General features: G+C 42.8%; 1 protein-coding gene across 4 annotated transcripts in view; it reads right to left on the bottom strand.

The window, feature by feature from the left end:
• Positions 1 to 1,381: 1,381 nt before the first annotated feature.
• ACD (ACD shelterin complex subunit and telomerase recruitment factor) overlaps positions 1,382 to 22,563 on the bottom strand; it is a 72,283-nt gene continuing 51,101 nt past the window's right edge. For 2 of the 4 annotated variants that reach the window (XM_077492115.1, XM_077492118.1), the window contains 5 exons: positions 22,064 to 22,189; positions 19,409 to 19,534; positions 12,677 to 13,638; positions 5,620 to 5,699; positions 1,382 to 1,991 (listed from right to left, as the gene is read on the bottom strand). In XM_077492115.1, coding sequence (XP_077348241.1) covers positions 1,925 to 1,991; positions 5,620 to 5,699; positions 12,677 to 13,638; positions 19,409 to 19,534; positions 22,064 to 22,189 — 1,361 coding nt within the window. In that variant the 3' untranslated portion in view covers positions 1,382 to 1,924. The remainder of the gene's footprint in view (positions 1,992 to 5,619; positions 5,700 to 12,676; positions 13,639 to 19,408; positions 19,535 to 22,063; positions 22,190 to 22,563) is intronic. The other 2 variants (XM_077492117.1, XM_077492116.1) reach the window with 2 other exon arrangements.

Below are 22,563 nucleotides of genomic sequence, written 5' to 3' on the forward strand. Positions count from 1 at the left end.
TATGACAAGGATTTGATATAAGAAAAACAGTTAAAAACACTTATAGGAAGCATGAAGTAAATAATCTCATCAATCCCAAAAGCAGACATCGAGCTGGTCTCCTGTCACAGTCCTGTGGCACGTCTCACAGGTGACCAGCGGTGTGGAGCAATGATTCCAGAAGACAAAGGGACCTCTGCACCCCCCGGAGCCAGCGTGGAATGCAAGCTGGGTGGCTGTGAGACATGCCAAAGGACTGTGACAGGAGACCAGCCAGACGTCTGCTTTTGGGATGGATGAGCTTATTTACTTCAAGCTTCTTGTAAGTGTTTTTAATCTTTTCTTATATTAAATCCATGTCATACTGCACTTTTGTTTTATACTTTGTCCGAGCCTGCTTCTTTTTTATGCAATGCAGTTCATTACAGATCCTTTGCCCACTGATTCCTTGTCCGCATACAAGCTGTCCTTTGGAGTTCCCGGAGCAATAGAGGGTCTTCTTGCTAGAGCACCCAATACATATCTATTTTTATGCCCTCCTGTAGGAATAGGGGGGGTGACATAATGACACTGCTGCCTCTGCAACAATGCTCAATTCATAAGGGTTACTAGGATATTTGGTCCCTGAACTGCTGTGCACCTTATAAAGCTGAGGCTGAGGTACACCCATGCTCCTCACCTACCATTCAAATGCTGTAAAGCAGGGGTCCCAAACTGGCGGCCCTCTAGCTGTTGTGAAACTACAAGTCCCATGAGGCATTGCAAGACTGGCAGTTACAGGCATGGCTCCCACAGGCAGAGGCATAATGGGACTTGTAGTTCTGCAACAGCTGGAGGGCCACCAGGTTGAGACCCCTGCTGTAAAGGGATAACTGAGGCTGGAGTGGTCACATGACTGCAGTTTCACACGCAAGTAAAAGGTACTTGTAGGAACTTATGCTTTAATCCACATGCTGAGTCAATGCAATCAAGTAGAACCAGTCTTCATATACAAAACAAAACGATCCAAAAATGTTATACTGGCACATTGGATGTAATCCATGTCATGGTCATTGTTTGACTTCTTCATTCTACATCATGTATCCAGTTTCGAACCATGCAGTACACTGCTCTGAAATAGCATCAAGTGACTAACACAACTGTCAGAAATGATTTGAATGTCCACAAAGGACTTACTAAAACTGAAGAGTCCAAAATCTGGTGCAGCTCTGCAAAGAAACCAATTGGCATCCAGGTTTATTGTCAAAGCTTAATTGAAAAAGCTGAAGTTAGAAGCTGATTGGCTGCCATGCACGGCTGCACCAGATTTTGCACTCTCCAGTTTTAGTAAATCAAGCTCACTGAGTCAAATAACTCACAATTTATTCTTTTCAATACAAGGCAAGTAATCATAAGACAAAGGGGTATTGCAAGTGTTTTATTAGAAAGTATTTAACTTTTTTGGAAGATGTAGACCCATTTTCTTTTTTGCTATAAAAACAAGATCTAGCAGACACATCTTCATAAAGTGGTATAATATATACATTTAAATTGTAGTACTCCATAAAAATATATTAAAAGAACCAGAGGTAAATAAGGGTGGCCTTATATGACCTGATCTATCCAAGAAATGATTCTGATTCAGTTACTGCTTGTGTCAATCAGGTGAGGAATAGGTTGTATCTGGCTACCCTAAGAGGCAAAAAACAGTAATTAATGGAACAAAACTGTCCAACTTGCCAAAAAATCTCTGCACAAGTGTGTAGTCTCTGTAGAAAAGGGAACAACATTTTTACTGCACTTAGGTTTTATTTATTCAACAGTAGAGTGGGAGAGATGTTGCTTTTATGGGCTACCCATTGTTCTCTGTGTGATCTCTGCCCATCTACGGCCAGCCTAATTCACTCTTCTGTTTACTCCTTGGCAGGTGAAGGGGTTCTCAGTTTTGGAAAGAGCAGGATACAGCTTATGGATCTGTTTCTCTGGCTTCAGAAAGAATCTTAACCGCCCACTCATGCAGGTCTGCAGGGATCCTGTCCAGAAGGAAGAAAACAAATATCACCTTTTGCTATGAACTGTGTAAAAACTGAAGAAACGGGTTTCAACCCATCAACAAGATTGCACGTATAATTTTTCTGGTGCTCCTTTCTTCAATACTTCCACTACTAGCTGCAATGTGATATCACTCCCCCTATTCTGTTTCTTACATTAGCATCAATTAAAGTGTCATTAAACCTAATAAAAAAAAAGCCTGTATAGTCTCTGTAAAAAAAAATCTAAATAATTCTGTGCCTGTTCTTTTTTTTTTTTTTTTTTTTTTTAAATACCTGTTGATCCTGCCAGTGACCATAATGGCCGTTAGTGGTGGAAACAATCTGCAGGGTCATCTATGATCTGCAAGGTTGCCACATAACGTGCGCATGGTCTAAAAGCTGTGTATAGGGCTTACTCTGCCTTTCCTCATTAGATCCAAACACCATGGGCGATGGGTAGGAGGGGGTGAAGTCAAACACACACCCTTACCTGCCCCATCAGGTGCTGCTGCTAGTGATGTAGGCAGCTGGGAGCCTAAGACTTGGTTCACACTGCGACGACTTGTCCGGCGACTTAGCAGCCTGACAAGTCACGCTCCGTTCTGTACAATGGAACTGTTCTTATAGGAGCGGCACAAGTCGCTCGGACTTAGAAAACGGTTCCAGTACTACTTTGGGGGCGACTTCAGGCGACTTGCATTGACTGCTATACAGAAGTCACTTTGCAAGTCGCTGCTGAAGTTGGATGCAGGTCGCCTGAGGCAGTTGCTCTGCAAGTCGTGCTGCCTCAGTGTCAACTGACCCGGAGAGGGTGGGTACGAGTGATTGACAGCAGCTCCTCACTGCCTTTGTCAGCAGGACAGGCTGGCCCCACTTACCGTCCAGGCCTTTTGGCTGAAAATACATAGAAGCAGTTGTGTGACCCCTACCTAAAAGAAGGAATAAAAGGTACTGTGGAAGCGATTTTTCTTTTAATACTTTCATTTATTACTTGATTTGGGAGTCCATCCCATACTCTACATAAATATTATGATTTAGGTTTAGAACCACTTTTATTCAAAAGTGATAGATTAGTTTTGGTAGATGCTGTAAAGTTAAACCACATTACTATTTCTTTTAGGGAGACCAGTGGAAAAAAAAATGCATTTAAGCCACTGCCTTTATGAGACGGTCCTATCCTTCCCCATGGGACATCCTTTTGGAAGGACTTATCCTTTGAGCAACATATGTAGAATTATCTAAAGCTGTTCTGTTTTCTATTGAAATTGGGCACTGTATATGGCTTCTTCAGGGTTCAATATATCAGGTTCCCGTTTCCAGTCTTTTAAATTATTTATATTTGAGCCATGGCTTCTAACCAGTATTCTTTGATCTTCAGCAAGATCGCATTTTTTTTCTTTGTGAAATTTACAATACATTAGAATCTAAAGCTGGTCATACACTGCTCGAATTTTGTTTGAATCCTGCTAATTGGTCAAAATTTGAGCTGTCTGCAGCCCTGTCGACAAACTTCCTCCTTTCTGTCGAAGGAACTGGTTTACAAATTCTTGGTCATGCAGCTCCTGCATCCAATCAAATGCAAGCTCTGTTCAGGTATTCAGGAACTGGAGCAGTGGCAGCTGAATATAATAGCTGGAAGGCGACAAGCTAGACAGCTTACATCTGCCATAGCCTGGAGATCACAACTGCTTGGCAAAATAACTACATGCTGTGCGTAGGTCAGTCCCCCCCCCCACCCCCCAAACAATGTGATTGGATTGATGAGACCAGCCCTGCTTTTGTTTAGTTGTCTTTGTTTTTATACGTGGCCCTGCTGACACTTTTGCAGCATCTGTGATATGTAGGTCATTTGGGAGGAAAGAAGTTAAATAGTCAAATTTTTTTAAATATCTGAATCATGCAAAAACTGAAACAGCATTACAGAAAAATAATAAGCATTTTCATAACAGACCGTGTTTAATATTACTATGCAGGATATCAGTCTTGATGTTAGCTTGAGGAAAAAAATTAAAAAGTGCTTCAAAGACAACAGACAGAAAATACATTTTGAAGTGCATCCACAGTCCAAAGTTTTTTTGTTGTCAGTGTATTATTAAGTGTGTATGAATAAGGAAGGAATGGATCCCTGCCAGGTTTTTTATATTCATGTATGTGTCCCCACTGGGGACACATACATATGATATACAAAATGTTGTAATTTTCACTGGAACAGGAGTTAAGAGGAAATCTTGCAATGGATACACCTGTTTAAGTGACAAATGTTTAAGAGGGAATTTCGCCTTGCTTTTACAGAGACTTAAGCCAGCCATACATGGATTCAAATTTGTCCAGTTTAGCAGGGACTGGCTACCGATCGACTTCTGTACAACCAACCAGTCTGGTTTTTCCAGATCGATTAGTGCTGCTGGCTATAGCTGGCAGCACTGAACAGTGTACTCTGATCAGTGTAGAATCTCAGTGGGAAGGATTCGATGTGGGTGGGGTCATTTTTTTTTTCATTCAAACCATGGGATGAACGAAAAAAAAATATTAAAGAAGTACAGCCAAAGCTTGTTTTGCTGTACTTCTCCTGTAGATCACAGGAGTGCAGTTCAGTCTGCACTACTTTGACCAGGTATCAGCAGGCAGCGGGCTGAAGCCCACTGTCGGCTGACATTACAGAGCCAATCCAGGCTCCGGCAAGATCGCGACAATGAAGTCGGCATCTGCCCACATGCCTGGACAGGCAACTTGCTGAGAGGCTTAGCCCGGAGGCTCTTGCCCCCCCCCTCCACAGCCCAGCGTTCTAGCGAGCGATTGGGGGGGGGGGGGGAGCAGAGCAGAGGGAGCCCTGAGAACCAAGTGATCGGCGGTGTTTAATCGCTCGGTTCTCAGTCTTAGGGCTGATGGGGGACAGATGCAGCATCAGGTTGATGCTGTGTTCACCTAGGGAAGTACAATTCTGCAAAAAAACAAACACATATACTTCGCTTTTAAAATAGGGCCCAGCCTTACTTCTTTCTATTGTGTTTTTAAGACGGGTTTTTATTATTAACCACTTTATCTAAAACTTGGCTAGAGATACACTTTATGTACTTTGCATAGTAAAAATGTATTTTGAATGGGAAGAAACGTATAAAGTAAAGCTTTAGATGCATAGCATAGTTTTCTTTTTCAACTGTTTATTGACCTTATAAAAAAAATGGACACGGTACTGTTGTCACAATAAGATTATCAGTCTTGAAATGTGAAGCGAAAATTGTACCGCCACTTCAAACATTGATTGGGGCTGTGTGTATGTTTCTGTGAGGTTATGAATATTTGTGCTTTGATTTCAATGTTTTTTGTGTACATGTTGTTGTGATAGAAAAAAAAAATGGAAAATAAAATCAGATTTAAAAAAAATAAAAAGTGCATGAAAGGCAGGGTGAAAGAACAATTGACATCTGACCTAAATTATGTACACTCAACAAAGGCTGCGCTGCTAAATTCCAGAGACTGTCTGCTTCCATAGAGGTCCAAAGTGGCTAAATAAAAACCTCAACTGTGCAAATTTGATGACCGAATTTTCCTTCTGTCATAGACATAAGGGGGGTAAGTTGTGAATTACCCACACAAAATATATGAAAGTTTATAGCATGACACTTACCGCACTGCCTTCACACGAGTACAAAGATCAGTTGATGGATTCTTGTACTTATACTGGAAAGACTTGCTGTCATAGTGTGTCTAAGAACAGAAAATAGTTACTTATATGGTCTGCAAGGCTTGCAGCAAGATATCTGGTCAATATTGTACGAATGCTTAAAAATGTAGGCAGATTATTTTTAAAAACTTGGACCAGAGCAATTTTTACAGTTTGGCCAGAAAAAGGTTATTTACAAAAGGAAATCTTTTTTTTTTCTAATGTTGTGCTTTTTTTATGGTACTAAAAAACAAACAAACAAAACAACAAAAATTAATGGTTAATAAAATGAAAACAAACAAATAAAAGAAAATAAACAAACAAAAAACAGAATGAAAATGATAGCCAAGAGCCATTTCACACCATTAAAAAAACACCCTGTGGCCAAACAGGGTGTTTTTTTAATGGTACTAAAAAATGAACAAACATAACAGAAAAAAAAGGTTAATAAAATAAAAATAACAAAAAACGGAAGGAAAATTGTAGCCAAGAGCCATTTCACACTGCTGTGGCCAAACAGGGTGCACCCTCTGTTTCCCATAGACTTCCTATTACAGCATGTGTTTGGTGCGTATTCTGAAATTACACCAAATGCGCAGCGTGCAGGACTTTTGATGTGGTTTCAGAAAATGCACCAAAAACTGGAAATCTAATAGAAAATCTATTGGGGAACTACAGGTTAAGAGGTTTCCTTGCATCCAATTCGTATGTCAGGAGCCTGTGGCCAGCTCTCAATGGAGGCAGTTCACAAGGCTCTAGGGGGCTGAGGAGCGAATTGCACAGGAGTCCTGTGGATCTTCTGGTCCCTTTCAGGTCCGAATTCAGCCAAAAATTCGGACCGTAATCAGACCTGAAGCGGTGAACAGGGACGCACCAGACCCCTGCTGTGAGATGCTCTGCACGGAGATGTGAACCCGGAGTTAGGGAGAAAGGGAAAGAGGTAATTGGGTGAAAGGTTAATAAAAAGTTAAATAAGATCACATTTCATAAAAAAATAAAAAAATATAGGATTTTTATAACAGATTACCTGTAAAATCCTTTTCTTTAAAGTACATCACGGGACACAGAGCCATAGAAATTACTATGTGGGTTATAGGCCACCTTCAGGTGATGGACACTGGCACACCCTAAGACAGGAAATCCACTCCCTATATAACCCCTCACACTATTGGGAGTACCTCAGTTTTTGTAGAAAAGCTATACACGTGTATACCAGAAAGAAGGGAGGGACCCCTGTGTCCCGTGATGTACTTCAAAGAAACTGATTTTACAGGTAAGCTGTTATAAAAATCCTATTTTCTTAATCGTACATCACGGGACACAGAACCATAGTAATTACTGTGTGGGATGTCCCAGAGCAATGCCAACTGAAGGGAGGGAGACACAACAAAACTAGGGCACTATGAGATTACAGGACTTATACTGCAGCCTGCAGCACACTGCGCCCAAAGGCGATATCCTCATGACTTTTTACATCCACCTGATAGAATCTGGTAAAAGTATGGATTGAAGACCAAGTTACAGCCTTACAGATTTGAGCCATGGAGGCTTGGTGATACACTGCCCACGAATCACTAACAGCCCTTGCGGAGTGCAATTTGATTTGAAAAGGTGGAATCTTCCTCTTTAAACCATATGCTTGACCAATCTCTTGTTAAATCCATTTAGAAATAGTAGATTTCCAGCAAAGAATGGATAGGAAAGGCATGCACAGCTTGGGGAGGCTTCAGAGAACCCAAACAAGAAGTAGGTTTATCAACCGACTCAGTTAAGGATAGCATAAATGTGGAGCGGACCAATTCAGTAAGATATTGTACGAGGGGGTGGGAGGAGGAGACCTGGTAATCAAACCACTGTGCAGGGGCAGTAAAAAAACGGAGCGGCATCACAGATTGCTCTGGCCAGGGAGAGCCATGTCCAGACGTGGGGTGTTTTTTGTAAGAAAATCCCCCCCGAACTTACCGGAGGCCTGGGCTGCTCGCAGGAGGGAATCTGCAGCTTCTGCTGAGACGTGATATTTGAGAAAGCATGACAAGGTACGTGCTCTATACAGCACCAGTGGTGACTTTTAGGCATGACAACATTTACTTTTTAAAGGAGACAATTCATAAGAAGCTTTAAAATTCTTTAGAAGTCTCCACTTACCTTTCTTGCCGCAGTGAATTCTGTGGTAAAACCAACAGACCCAAACTTCACCTCTCACGGTGGGCTCAGTTTAAAAAACCTTCAGGAACTGGGGCCCCCTTTTAATTGGGGGATCTGCACTCCTGTACCTGTAATAGCACCCTGCCAGAAAAAACTTATGGCTGAAAAAACCAAAAGCACTGGATCCCGGGGTCCAGCTCTCTAGAAAGAGAAGCGTTACGGAATAAACCTTGTTTCTTCCGCCACAAGGCCTGGGTACCATTCAATTTGGCCTAAAAAGACACTTTGAATAGATCTGGCTGCATAGCTCGTCCCAGCAAGGATTGCTCCAGTGGAGCTCAGCACACAGCACAAGGGGTTATATAGGGAGTGAACTTCCTGTCTTAGGGTGTGCCAGTGTCCATCACCTGAAGGTGACCTATAACCCACAAAGTAATTACTATGGCTCTGTGTCCCATGATGTACGATTCAGAAAAAACACATTTTTTTGTTTACTTGTCAAGTTGCTTTAACTGGTATAATATGCAGGTCAAAGATGACCCTTTCAATCTGCAGATGAATGGAAGTAAATAAATGCATGCAATATTTTAAAACGCTGCTTAGAAAGACCATTTTTTGGCAGTAGTGGCTGCAATAGTTTCTGTATAACACAGCAAATCCTGGCTGTCATTTTGACAGCAGGGAATAGCTGACAAATGGAGCAGAAGGGAGCCACAACAGGGCAGAAGGACAAAGGCCTGATATATACGCCTGAGTACTGTAAGTATTTTTGCCTGTGAATATAGTGCCCAACGTCCACAACTGGTTAAAATTGAATTTGGGTAATAATTTAGAACTGCACCAGTACAGCAACCAGCTATTCAAATTCATAGTATCTGTTCAGAAAATTTTAAAGTGGCCATAAATGACAATCTGCTCGTTTTCTAGGGGCTGTAAAGGGTGCTTGTAGCATTCATATGATGCTTGCTGTTTTACATGTCTGATCATGAAAACACATGCATTTTAATGTGCAAATGCACTGTGCGGCATTTTTATGTGCTTGAGTACATTTTTTTTACAAATTTTCAGTATTCATTTCCTGGGGAAGGAGGGAGGAGATAAATTCCCTGTACAGTTCTATGTAAAAGATGCACATAAAACAACAGATCTACATTATTGCCTGACTGAACGTCGGTACAATATTATAAATACCAGAATGGACTACTTTCTGTAGTGTTAAGGCAGAAAGGAGTGTGGAATATTTTTGATAATTTTCAAAGTATATGGAATAATAAACACCAGGCCACAGCAAAGCCGAGTCATGTATGTACCTACTCGTCAAAAGGTAAATTTTTAGGCAGGAGCCAAATAACCTACCAGAACGTTATTGGAACATGGAACAGAATCAGCACACCTGAAAGTAAAGCTATCCAAACATAGAGGAACATTCTGGGCTGTAATGCATCATGTGTTTTAAAAGGAATGATCGTGTGATCAGTGTGACTTTTCAGTGCTGCTACATGAAAGATTAATGATTAAAGAAAACATTAGTTCTCCTAAGTATTTGGAACTGTAGATCAGGCCAGATAAACGGCTTACATAGTAAACGACTAGCAAATGAGCACCTATTGAAGTGGATAATCCATCCAAGGCATGCCTGGACAAAACCTTTATCGGTTCCATAGTTTTAACCTATCCACATACTCTGTTTTCTGAAATATGTATATATAATACAGAAATACAGATACATGTTGTTTTAATATACCCCCTACCCCCCCCCCCCCCCACCTTTTTTCTTTTTTCTCCTCCTTTTACTTATCTTTATTCTTTTCTCTGCTTTTTTGAAAATGTAAAATACCTTTGTCAGGATTTTGGACTCTCCACCCACTTGCGACTTAAGTTTATCACATTATTTTTTTTATTTAAACATATGTATTTGTCTTCCTGCTCTGAGCAAATTCAATAGTTTGGTTTTTAGTGATTACTGCTTTTTTTGATCAAATTTCTGCTGATGAGAATAATTAAGCTCTTTTTTTGTATTCTAACTATTGACCCAGGACCAGATCTGCTATTCAAGATGACTAATATTCAATGCATGGGACCTAAGAGCCAAATGCTGGTCCAGAACCAGATAGGTATAAGAGGTTTTGTCCCATGAAGAAAAACCTAGGGTGGAAGACCTGAGAGTCACACCGAGCTATTAATTCCATATCTGATAACAGAGCTTGCGAAAAGTAGACTACCTAGCATTAAATATCACAGGAATCACAAGCTCAGAGATACCCTTGTACCCGAGAACTTGTATTTTAACAAACATGACATAAAAGCCAGTGACCATGGAGCAGGATGGCAAATCAGTCCTTAGAACAGAAGGTCCTGACAATTTGGCAGAGCCCATGGAACATCCACAAGGAGTCTTGCCAGGTCAATGAACCACATTCAGCTGGGCCAATCCGGAGCAATGAGGACAACTGTTAAGCCCCCATCTTGATCCAGTTAAGAAGAGGAATACATTTTAGAGGAGAAAAGGCATAAATGAAGGAATACTGATCCAATGGAACCACCAGAGCATCCACTGCTTATGTTAGAGGATCCCTGTACCTGGAGACAAACTCATCCAGTTTATTGTTGAGCCTGGAGGTCAATGTCCAGCTCCCTATACCTGCAGCACAAGTCCTGAAAACCCTTGGTTGCAGGAACCACTCCCCCAGGTCTACTTGGGTTAGCTGAGAAGTCTGCCTGACACCTTGACACCTGAAGAATACATGTTTGACAACGATGGTAAACAAAGTTCTGCTCAAGACAGAATTTGATCTACCTCTCGTGGCAGTGAGACTTCTGGTCCTTTGCTGATGATTGATATACACCACTGCCATTATGGTGCATGAATGAATTTGCAATGGATGATTCTCCTACGAAGACACAGCCTTATCACCTGAAGTTCCAGTATGTTGATCGGGAGAAGAGTCTCCTCTAACGACCATTCCCCGAGCACCAACAAAGAAGAAATCCAGGCCTGGAAACCTGGGCCAGCAATTCTGGGACAACATGGTTCTTGGTAATAGACAAATAGGTGTGTCTAGAAACCAGAGCGCTTTGTCCAATGTCAACATAATGTTACGTTGTAGAGATGCGAGTGAAACTGGACATATGGAAGTACATTGAAGGACGCTGCCATCAGACCTAGGAATGCATAAGAGGAGAATGGAGACTGGAATTTATCCTATGGAAGGAACACCTGGACTAGACCCAGATACTCCAAATGATAAATTGGTTCCAGGGACAATTTCAGGATCTATCCAATTTGTTGTAACATCCAGGTGATCAGCACCATGTTTTCTTACACAGCCCACACTTTCTATTCTTCCAACAGGAGATGGCTTAAGCATCCTACCAAGGGGATGCCACTAGAGCAGTGCAGCAGGGCTAGTACTTGATGAAAACCCAAGGTGCAGAGGATAGGCCAAACTGCAAGTGTATTGGGAAGGTCTTTGTGGCCTTAGGAGTGTTTAACAGCTCAAGACTGGAAATAGTAGTACTAAAAGCAACAGGCTGATCCTCAAGTTTAGGAGTGGTGTGAACTGCATCAATCAGAGCTGAAATGGTCTACTTTAATTTGGACGTAATAGCAGTAGACAACACAGCAGTAAACTAATCAAAGGACTGGCACAACTCAGAATCAGCCTCTGCAGCTTATGGCTCAGAGTATGCGAAGGTGATCAGAGGCAGCAAATAACTGGGTATTTTAGGTCAAAGTCTTGCATGACCATTGTAAAAACCCAGACAACTGGTAGCAGGTGAGGGTTGGATGGCCTAAGCTGACAAAATTCCCTGTGGGTGGGCAGCAGGAACGAATTAGAAATCAATTAAAAAGTGCCACATGGCTCTTTGCAAGCATGAGCACCAGCAGGAATATCCTTCCTCTATGCTGTATGGTGGGGAAAGAGCATGGAGTGCACACACATGACACTCCTCCCAGTGGATGACATCAGCGCTCAATTCCATGACATGAACCCATTCCACACCAAACCTGGTAAGAATTGGGAAATAATGCAGCCCTGGGCCCTAACTAGATATGGTAGATCCCAGTGCTCTGCCCGACCAGCCTACTCACTATATCTTTAGAGACAGGACAAGGACTGAGGCAATGCCAGCAGCTCTATACCAGGAAAGTGCTCTTCAGCCAACTTTACCAGAATGGAGTCTTGAAAACGAATGCTTTAAAACCCAGGATAATAAAGGCCATGCTAGAGTGCTGCAATCAAAGGCACAAAGTTATAGCAGTGATGTAGAGAAGAGTCTCAATTGAAGACAAAAAAAAGAATTCCATCCTCCCAGGACAGTAGAAAAAAATTGAGACATACTGGTAGTAGGAGGGGTTATACTGGGTTGGCCTGCAGTTTTTTGTTTGCCCTGTCCAATGCTCCTGTAAGCAGCAGAATAACCTGAAGGTTAAAGTGGTTGTAAAGGCAAAAGGTTTTTTTACCTTAATGCATCCTACCCCTCAAATACTCACTTGAGACCAATTTCAGTCCAGCGCTTTTCTCTCTCTCTCCTCACTGTTGCCGTCAATCAAACCCAGTGATGATGAAGCACTGAGTGTGTCAATAGACACACACAGTGTGGTTTGGGAGTGAGCCGGCACAAGTTCCTGCCTAGCAAGTGGCTTGCTAGCGGGGTAATCTAAGGCAAGAGGAGCTAGGAGCAATGTCAGGGGACCCCAGAAGAGGGGGATCAAGGCTGCTCTGTGCAAAAACAAATGGTAGGCAAGTATAACATGTTTGCCGTTTAAAAAAAAAATCCTTAATATCGCTTTAAAGATTTCTTGTGTTCTTCAATATAGTACAAAATATGACGACTGCAGTAGTTTGCAGAAAAAAATAATAGCATTCCTCACCATTTTAGTCGTCTTCATTTCTAAAACAGGTGCTTGCAAGTCAGAGGTCTGTCCCTGATATATGCTGGAAAGACCTTTTGAGACAATTCTGCTGGTTGTTGGCAGGTTTGCTGCAGGCAATTCATTCTCAGAGTTTTCTACAATCTTCATTTTTGATTTACTCACAAATTCTAGACAGGGTTTATTAGGCAGTGTTTTGACTGTGAGTGGATCTGTCCCAGATGCTACTGCAGTTTCAATGCTTGCCATTTTATTTACCTGTTCTGTCCTTGTTTGCTTTTTAGCCATACAGGAGCCATTAATGGTCTTGCTTCTTTCTTCGACATTGCTGTTAGTTTCAGTCTGGGCTCCACTGTTTGTAGTAGGCACAGAAGAAATCACAGCAGCTGGCATTTCTCTATGTACAGGTGCTGGTTGAGCTGCGGCAGAGAGTATGGTATCTAGATCTTCTGGAGCTTGCTTCCTCTTCACTGCCCTCCACTCCCTGGGGCTATGACAGGTCTCATTGTTCCTCTTACTGGTTTCTGGGAAAATGTTTCTAATAATGTTAGAATCGCGTTTGCTTTCTGAACCATGAAATAAAATGGGACTCATAGGCAGTTTTCTTTCCAAGGCTACTTTTCCTTGCGGAGAAGTGTGTATCAAACTTGTGGAATCTTGGACAGGAGGTATCAAGCCAAGCAAACTTTGGCTACAGTCTGAAAGTCTCCTCTGACTAGAGGGAAGAGCACAATCAGATCGTGGAGCTCCTCTCTGATTTGAGCTTGAAGAGACTTTTGCTTCAGGCTCTGCCTGTTCAGATGGTAGTTTAGAAAGGTTCAGTGGGGGGATCTCATCCTGGCTTTCAGGGGAACGACGCATAGACTTGTCTTGATGGTAGTGAAGTATATCTGGCGTGGTGTCTGAATCAGTAGCTGGGTCCTTCTCACTGTTCTGCTGAGCGATAGAAGGGTCTGAGGCAGCTAAAAATAATAAAAGAAAAAAATAAATAGGTCAATAATAAAAACGGACCACTAACTGACAGCACATTTTTTGTACAAGAGTGTTTGCTTATTCACATACAATATTTCTTGATCTTCAGTTCTTAAACTTTGTGAAGTATTATAATGTAGTAAATGTAACAATATTTTCTAGAGGGCAAAAAGCTCCAACTTCTAATGCACTAATGCTAGTTCTATACATCCAGTATTGTTAAGATGTGTCTAGCAACAAAATAAAAATATGCATATATAACCCATTTACTGAAAAAGGATTGTCAGTATTTTAAAAATATCCGTACTAGCCCTTGTCTGTTGTTTTTTTTACCTGTGTGTTAGTTTCAGCCTGTACAGTGATGTGCTGGCAATGTTACCGGTCAGCACACAATACTGCCCTGTAATTTTTCCTAGTGCTGGAAAAGGTCCATAGCAGAAAAAGCTCACTATTCCTATACAATATTAAACCTAAGTGCAGCCAAAATTACAAACAGAAAAATGAGAACAAAGGACATACAGCAACTTACAGGGACACATCCTATTGACTGTAAGTTACAGTATCTCACAAAAGTGAGTACACCCCTATTTGGACTGTTTCACTTAGGGGTGTACTCACTTTTATTGAGAGCGGTTTAGACATTAATGGCTGTGTGTTGCGTTATTTTGAGGGGCAGCAAATTTACACTGTTATACAAGCTGTACACTCACTACTTTACATTGTAGCAAAGTGTCATTTCTTCAGTGTTGTCACATGAAAAGATATAATAAAATATTTCCAAAAAATCAGCATGCATTACACATTGTTATCCACACATTTAACCCCCTTGATTGCCCTAGATGTTAACCCCTTCCCAGCCAGTGTCATTAGTACAGTGACAGCATATATTATAGCACTGATCACTGTATTAGCGTCACTGGTAATGTCAGTGGCAGTTAGTCAGTTCCCCTGCAGCATCAGTGTCAGATTGTCCGCCGCACTATCGTAGTCCCATTATAAGTTGCTGATCACCGCCATTACTAGTAAAAAAAAAAAAAGTAAGGAGGAAGTTGGTAATATCTTGCACATCTTAGTCATCTGAAAATCAGAGTGGATCCCCTTGGTGTGGATCAGAGCCGCAGTGGTCACATACCCTAAGGTGAGGGCACATCCGGTGAGGGGAACCTCACACTGAATGGTAGAAGTTATTTGCACAAGGAGGTGGAACACAGAGGATGTTTTCAATTTTTTAAATTATTGATACGGTATATACTTTTTTTTGGGACTATGTAAGTGGACAGTTTTGCAATTTTTGCATTGACATTTATATATGTCATTTACTGCTTTTGTTAAATGCATTTGCTTGAGGTATAGTAAGTTTTTACATTAGATAAATTTGAAGGGACAATACTCACGTCCTGAGGCAACACTGATATTTTTAATGTGGAGCGTGGCACTATTAGTTTGATATATTTTGTACACATAATATTGACTGTGTGTTTAGGTGTGTGTGCGCTTCACTTATATATTTTACTTTAGAATTTTAACATAGCATCTCGCAAGCATTTCTAATTTCAGGGAAGGTACAGCTGCATGACAACAATGACAGAAAACGTTCATAGGTAATTACAATCACAGTTGAACTGCCCGATCCCCGAACGGTATGAAAATCTGAGAAATACAAAAAAAGGGGAAGGAGGAAACCGAACGATTCCAAAGAAAGTAAAAAGAAAAGAAAAGCAGTAGGTAAGTAGATGGAAGATAAAAGACGTGGGAGTAGTTGGGGGGAGGATAAAGAAAGGGGTGCAGGCCCGGAAGCTGTGAACGTTTCGCCACTATAAATACCAACAGAGCCAGTATTTATTCTCTATTCATGACCCAAGCAGGGACATACCTTCATCAGATAGAATAAACATATTCCATAGCCTCCATGGCTTAGAATGTTTTTCCCCTTTTTATTTTGAGCCGTATGGACTAAATCTTCAAATTTTTTGATTTCCTTCACTCAAGTCCCAATAGACGGTGGTGTGTTTTTTTTTCCCCCACAGTAGGGGAATGCAGGATTTAGTGGTATTCAAAAAGTGTCGCAATATTGATTTTTGGTAGCGTTTTGCCAGGATCGTGGTAGCGTGGAGCAGAAAGAAAGCTGGATGGTCAGGAATTGTATGATTCATAAATTTCTGAGTAACCGTCCGACCTTTCATCCAGAAATGTTTCAGCCGAGGACAGGACCAAAAAATAAGGAGAAACGTTCCTCTGTCTGCCTGGCATTTCTAGCAGTTGTCAGTGGTGGTCGGTTAGTATTTGTGTAATAACTGAGTATAGATTGTGTTTGGCTTGCGAAACCAGGGACGTATTTGTCCTTCAGCAGGCGTCTTGTCGGACTGGGAACGCTTACCTGCCGACCCAGGCGGGTGGAAAAAAAATTCTGAGCGGAAAAAGAGGGCCCTTGCCTACGGCGTGGCTCTTTACCCTTCCTGGACTGTGGGAGCAACGTGCTCTTCCCATCGGTAACATTCTTAATAACGTCATCCAGTGAGGCTCCAAATAGCCTCTCACCTTGGAAGGACAAATCCGACAATTTTTTAGATGCCTGGTCTGCAGACCAGCATTTCAGCCAAATCAGGCGCCATAGCACCACTAAGGATACTGATGCTCTAGAGAGCAGGGGGACCGTATCCAGGGCCGCATAAGACATACTTAAGGCCATGCACCAACTGATCTGCCAGTTCTACGCAGACCGGGGGGAGACTGTTGCTTCTCTAATTCACAGTGCAACAACTTTGCCCATTTAGTAAGCGTCTGCAACACCAAGGCTGTGTCCAACACAGGTCGTAGCGCTGACCCCACCACCGTAAACATGGACTGGACCACTGCCTCGGCCCTCCTGTTGGCAGGGTCCTTGAAGGCAGGAGTAATTTCTACTGGAATCGTGGTTACTGTAGTCCACCTGGATACTGGGGGGGGGAGAATCAATGACTGCAGGAGATGCCCATTTTTTCAGGAGGCTCTCCTCAAAAGGGTAACACACCGCCATTCTTCTCAGGACTGAAAAGGCCCGTTACGGGCTTCCACATTCCTTGTATATTAACTTATCAAAATAAGTCAAATACGGAAACACCTTAGGCGTGCGGGCCGGTTTGCGGGACCCAAAAGGGACCGACACCTCTGCAGATGCCCTTGCTGTATCCTCTATCTTCAGGGTATCCCGCACCGCTGTGATAAGTGCTCCTACTAGCGCTTTTTCCTGCACTAACCCGGACACAGAGTCATCCTCACTGTCCGAACGGTCCTGGTCCGCCATCCTCTGACACGTCAGAACAGGGGCCACCTGTCACAGCGGGGGCCAAGTCTGAGTCAGAGCTTTCCCCAGAAGACGAGGGGGGGAGGGGGCGTTTTTTACCCCCCTTGCGCCCGCACGCCGTCTCCACCCTGGCAACAAAGAACTCCAGGACCGCTGACAAAGCATCCATAGGCACATTTTGTGCAGGTGAGCCGGTTGCAATAGCAGGGATGTCTGGGGAAGAAGCGCTCGCTTCTCAAGGCAAGGTACACGAAATCCCACCCTCCTAGCTGCTTGAAGACTGAGGGGCCCCCGCAGGACTCACCACCCTGACCTAGGTACTGCGCTGTGCTGCCGCCGTCCACTCTGCCCTGTGTCACGAGGTGTTCTGAGTAAAAACCACGCTGTTCTGGAAGCATACAGTCACCAGCTCTAGAGGTAAACCACGCTGAGGCTACAAGAAAATGGCTGCCGGCTGTTGTAGCAAAAAAAAAAAAAAAGCTCTGAGAAAATGGCCACGAACCTTCTAGGAAATGGCTGACAGTAATATACTGACTAAGGCTACAGGAAAATCAGAAAAATTACAGCGGACCGCACTGTGGCCTCTGGAGGCAGGTGCATCCATACTTACCCCTCCTGTTGGGACTGCTGGATGCATTCCACCACAGTCTCATCACCCAAGCAGTACGGGGTGGCTGTCAGCCATGGCACACTGTGACGCGGACAGCAGTAGCCCAGTCATGTGTGTGCCCCGGAGCACATAGCTCACCGGCCGCCCCTGGACCAGAAAAGGGACATGACATGGTCGACCCAGCGCGTAGCTAGGGTCTGCTCACGCTCGATGGCCAGGCTGGGGAGACTACAAGGATCTATATTATCCAGCCTGTCCACCCAGCCCGGCTGTTGATTGTAGATCAATTCCCAGGACCAATGGTCCCCTCAGGGAGTCAGGTCCTTCTCCTACACTAGGCAGAAAAAAACTGAGCTGCAGGAAGCAGTGTGGGGGGTTATAGCCAGTGGGACCGCCCCCTGGGTGGTGCTGTGAAGTTTTGCTGTTTTTACATGTTCTGCCAAGTCTTCTCCTAAAGGTGGCGATATAACCCTAAGGTCAAGATTTAAAGGAGCTGTGTCAGTCAATGAACGAAAGAGAATTTATTTTTTACTTACCTTATAATGCCTGTTCCTATGTGGTCCCTCGTAGTCTACCTCCTTCAGCGCCTGGGCTCCTGATGTCACTTCCCTTGATGCAGGAAGGGAGAGCGCCTCTCCCCCCTCCCTCTGTCAATGACCTGGAACACGTGACAGGTCCCAGATGATTGCGCGGCCAGTCACGGTACATGGTTTGCGTGTGCGCAGTGGGTGCCCGGCTGTACAGCCGGGAGTCCACAGTTAAAATGCCGGCTTCGTTGCCCCACATTGTTGGACCCTGGGACAGGTAAGTGTTCCATTATTAAAAGTCAGCAGCTGCAGTATTTGTAGCTGCTGACTTTTAATTTTTTTTTATGGGGAACTCTGCTTTAAGGAAAAAAGCAGATAATCCCTGCCTGGTGCCATTTGTGATGGAGAAGGGATCTGAGAGAACACCATCAGCTTTAACCATTTGAGATCCACTGAAGCACATTGGTCTGGGGGACAAAATGGTTAAGTACAGAGGACATGAACTCCCAATTGACGAGGTCAAAAGCTTTCTCAGCATCCTAGCTGAGAAAGACGCACCGTGCCTTAGTCACAGAAGGAACATGAATCAGGTTGAGCACTTTGGTGGTATTGTCTCTAGCCTCTCTTTGGAGGATAAAACCCACCTGGTCTAGATGAACTATATCCTGCATTTGTTGAGCTGATCTGTTGGCCAGAATCTTCATAAAAAGCTTGAGATCTATATTTAGAAGGGAAATGGGTCTATAGCTACTGCATGCGGATGGGTCTTTACCTTTAGGTATAATGGATATGTGAACCTTCAGGGTGTCTCTAGAAAAGCGCACTCCCTCGGTGAGGGAGTTGAATAGCTTCATTATAGAAGGGCCTAGAAGTGGCAGAAGGGATTGGTAATATTGTAGGGTGAAATCATCAGGGCCCAGAGCTTTTCCGGGTTTCATCCCACTTTCCGCTCCTTGCAACTCCTTCGCAAGTATTTCTTGATAGATTTTAGAACACATCATTTGCAGCAAAAAGGTTTAAATGGATGTCTGGGGAAAACTTTTTTCTTCATTTAGGATAGAGTGATGTAAAGGGTTAGAACCCCTTGTAAAGTTTTTACTGCTACCTAGATGCCATTAGAGAGATTTACCCTAACTGTCTGTCCTGCTGTTTTACCACCCTGGAAATGAGGGGGACTCTCCAGCAGCAACACAGGCAGAAATAAAAATGCTTTAGTGGAGTAGTAGAGTATGTTATACACATAGTAAAAAGACATAATACAAAAGATTAAAAAACGTTTTTAAAAATTTGAAAAAAAATACTCCAAATATTAATTAATATTTATTTATAGAAGAACTTACAAGAACTTATAGATTCACTGGCACAAAGGGATGGTAAGTTGTCCCAGGGATTTACTGGCTGACCATTACAAGCATCATCCATGGGCTCCTGGGAGAGTGTTGAGACTGCACTGCTATATTGTTGGGCTGCAAAAATATTAAAAACAGAAGTTTTTTTTTTTATAAAGCAGAATAAAAATGTATTTCCTATAGTTATAGATTTTATTCTAGATGATCAATGACTTGTATTTTCTGTTTCGTAGGATAGGATTGTAAACCTCAGACATGAAATATGAACAAAGCATATCTCTCTAGTGTGTACTTGTCTCAATCCAGAGAACTAAGTGTCAATGATAAAGGAGGTGTGGCTTGCCTCTGAAACGGGTCGCTATTGGCTACCACGATCGTCGGGCTGAATGCTCATTCACACCGGCTGGAGAAACTTTCCCTGGGTGTCCATCCCAACTTTGGACCCATCACATCGGCGGCCCCTGGTCTCTCTGGCATCGGCTCTCCCTCGCTCTGTTGGCTCTCCCAGGATTTCCAGATAATACATCTCCCCCCAGAGTTTTGGCAGCAGTTTCCACTGGACCATCCCGGAATACATCCACCACTGGCCTCCATCTGTCTGCAATTGTTATTTATACATTTACATTTTTTTTAATAAACTGTGCTACACCATGTCTGCTTGGCGCCTCACTTTCCTTCCCCTCTTCTCTTGCAGCTGTGGATTCCCAGTCCATTGTGAGAAGGCAGCCTTGCATGTACTGTTTGTGTCAGCCAGTGACTATTTTATAACCTCAAAGTGGCGTTCTGCCAAAAATGTTTATTCTACAAATACTGCAGCTGCTGACTTTTAAAATATGGACACTTACCTGTCCAGTGCGCCCGCGATGTCGACCCCCAAAGCCGATCTGTCGCTCGGCTCTCGGGTGCTGCCGCCACCATCTTTGGGAAGGGAATCAGGAAGTGAAGCCTTGCAGCTTCACTTCCTGGTTCCCAACTGCGCAATACGGATGGTCCCTGCTGTCTCTGGGACCCATGTGCACCCCCCTGAAAGGTGCCAAATGTGACACCGGAGGGGGGGAGGGGAGGGGTTCTGAAAAGCGGAGGTTCCTTTTTTGTGTGAATCTCTGCTTTAACATTCCTAATCTCCAGGAATACAACTTTCTGTGTTAATATATACATTGGGAATTCATCATTTGTTTTATAGTATTCAATATCTAGGGCAGTTATGGCAAACCTTGGCACCCCAGATGTTTTGGAACTACATTTCCCATGATGCTCAACTACACTGCAGAGTGCATGAACAGTTTTGTAGTTCCAAAACATCTGGGGTGCCAAGGTTTGCCATCACTGATCTAGGGTATTGGCACAAGGTTAGCACTGTATAAGTGCCATTTCTGTCTGCTGCCTGGTTCTCCAAGTTTTCCTGACACCAAGTGAAACATGGTGACAGGGGAGGGATCTCCAGAACACAGCCTGTGATTGACAGCCCCAGCTTTGTTTCTTTTTGCTGTGTGAGGAAGGCGGAAGGAGGAGGGTGGAGGGAGGTTCATACAGCTCAGACAAGCTTTATAAAATTCTGAACTTTAGAAAATGGTAGCAATAATTCAAAGTAAACCTGGCATAAAAGAAACACTGGCCCTGACACGGTTGATTAATGCTTAGTATTTCTGCCTTTTCACTTTTGGGTCATTGGCTCAATTCCAAATGGAGTTTGCATGTTCTCCCTGTGCTTTTGCGAGTTTCTTCCAAGTACTGCAGTACATTCTAAAGACAAGCTGGTAAGTAAATTGGCCCTAGTATAGCGACAGTTTTTTTTTCTACCCACAAAAAAAACAAAAAAACAAAGACAGGACAGATCTCCGCATCAACACAAGTAACGTGGATGAAGGGATCTCTGCCACTGAGCCAATGTATTCTGACAGGGGGACTCTGCCCCCACCATAATATACTGATCAGCACTTGCAGCCATTGGCTGCAGGTCCTGATCGAATGTTGGTTTTCCAGCATGCCTGTTCGACAGAAGACAATTGTTAGTTTGGCTTTTGTTGAACGGAAAGAACCCAAAGTCGTCCACTTGCTGCTTATCCGATGATTTTCAGTATGTGTGTACCTGGTATGTGGGAAAGGGAACTCAGATTGTAAGTATTTGAGGGTAGAAACTGATGTGAATATATAATACATATAAAGTGCTGCGTATATTGTTGTCGCTATACAAATATTTGTAATAAATCAATAAAATGCTGGATTTAATTCTGAAATACTATTTGACAGGCTGTTACGCTAACCCGCAATATTCAATACTTTCTGTACCGAAAAGTAAGCAGATTTGGGAAGTCGAGAGAAGAAAAGCATATAGTCCTTATCTGCAAACTACTGTATTGGAACATGATAGCATGACAACTGGACCTTCTCTATCCAGTACCTTGGATACAGAAAAATATAGTGCAGTTTTTATGTGTGTACACTGATATCTAAAGGGAGACAGAGTAACACAGGCAGAAATAAAAATGCTTTAGTGGAGTAGTAGAGTATGTTATACACATAGTAAAAAGACAATACAAAAGATTAAAAAACTTTTTGTAAAATTGGAAAAAAAAATACTCCAAATATTAATATTTATCGATAGATGAATCACTGTGTTGTTCCTAGTTCTATGTATTTACTTACGAGAACGTATAGATTCACTGGCACAAAGGGATGGTAAGTTGTCCCAGGGATTTACTGGCTGACCATTACAAGCAACATCCATGGGCTCCTGGGAGAGTGTTGAGACTGCACTGCTATATTGTTGGGCTGCATAAATATTAAAAACAGAAGTTTTTTTTTTATAAAGCAGAATAAAATTCATTTCTTATAGTTATAGATTTTATTCTAGATGATCAATGACTTGCATTTGCTGTTTAGTAGGATAGGATTGTAAACCTCAGACATGAAATATGAACAAAGCATATCTCTCTAGTGTGTACTTGTCTCAATCCTGAGAACGAAGTGTCAATGATAAAGGAGGTGTGGCTTGCCTCCGAAACAGGTCGCTATTGGCTACCACGATCGTCGGGCTGAATGCCCATTCACACTGGCTGGAGGAACTTTCCCTGGGTGTCCATCCCAACTCTGGACCCATCACATCGGCGGCCCCTGGTCTCTCTGGCATCGGCTCTCCCTCGCTC

Source organism: Lithobates pipiens, unplaced genomic scaffold (genome assembly GCF_037356315.1).
Source record: "Lithobates pipiens isolate NorthernLeopardFrog02 unplaced genomic scaffold, aLitPip1_a1.2 Scaffold_19, whole genome shotgun sequence".
In the NCBI taxonomy this organism is placed as follows: domain Eukaryota; kingdom Metazoa; phylum Chordata; class Amphibia; order Anura; family Ranidae; genus Lithobates; species Lithobates pipiens.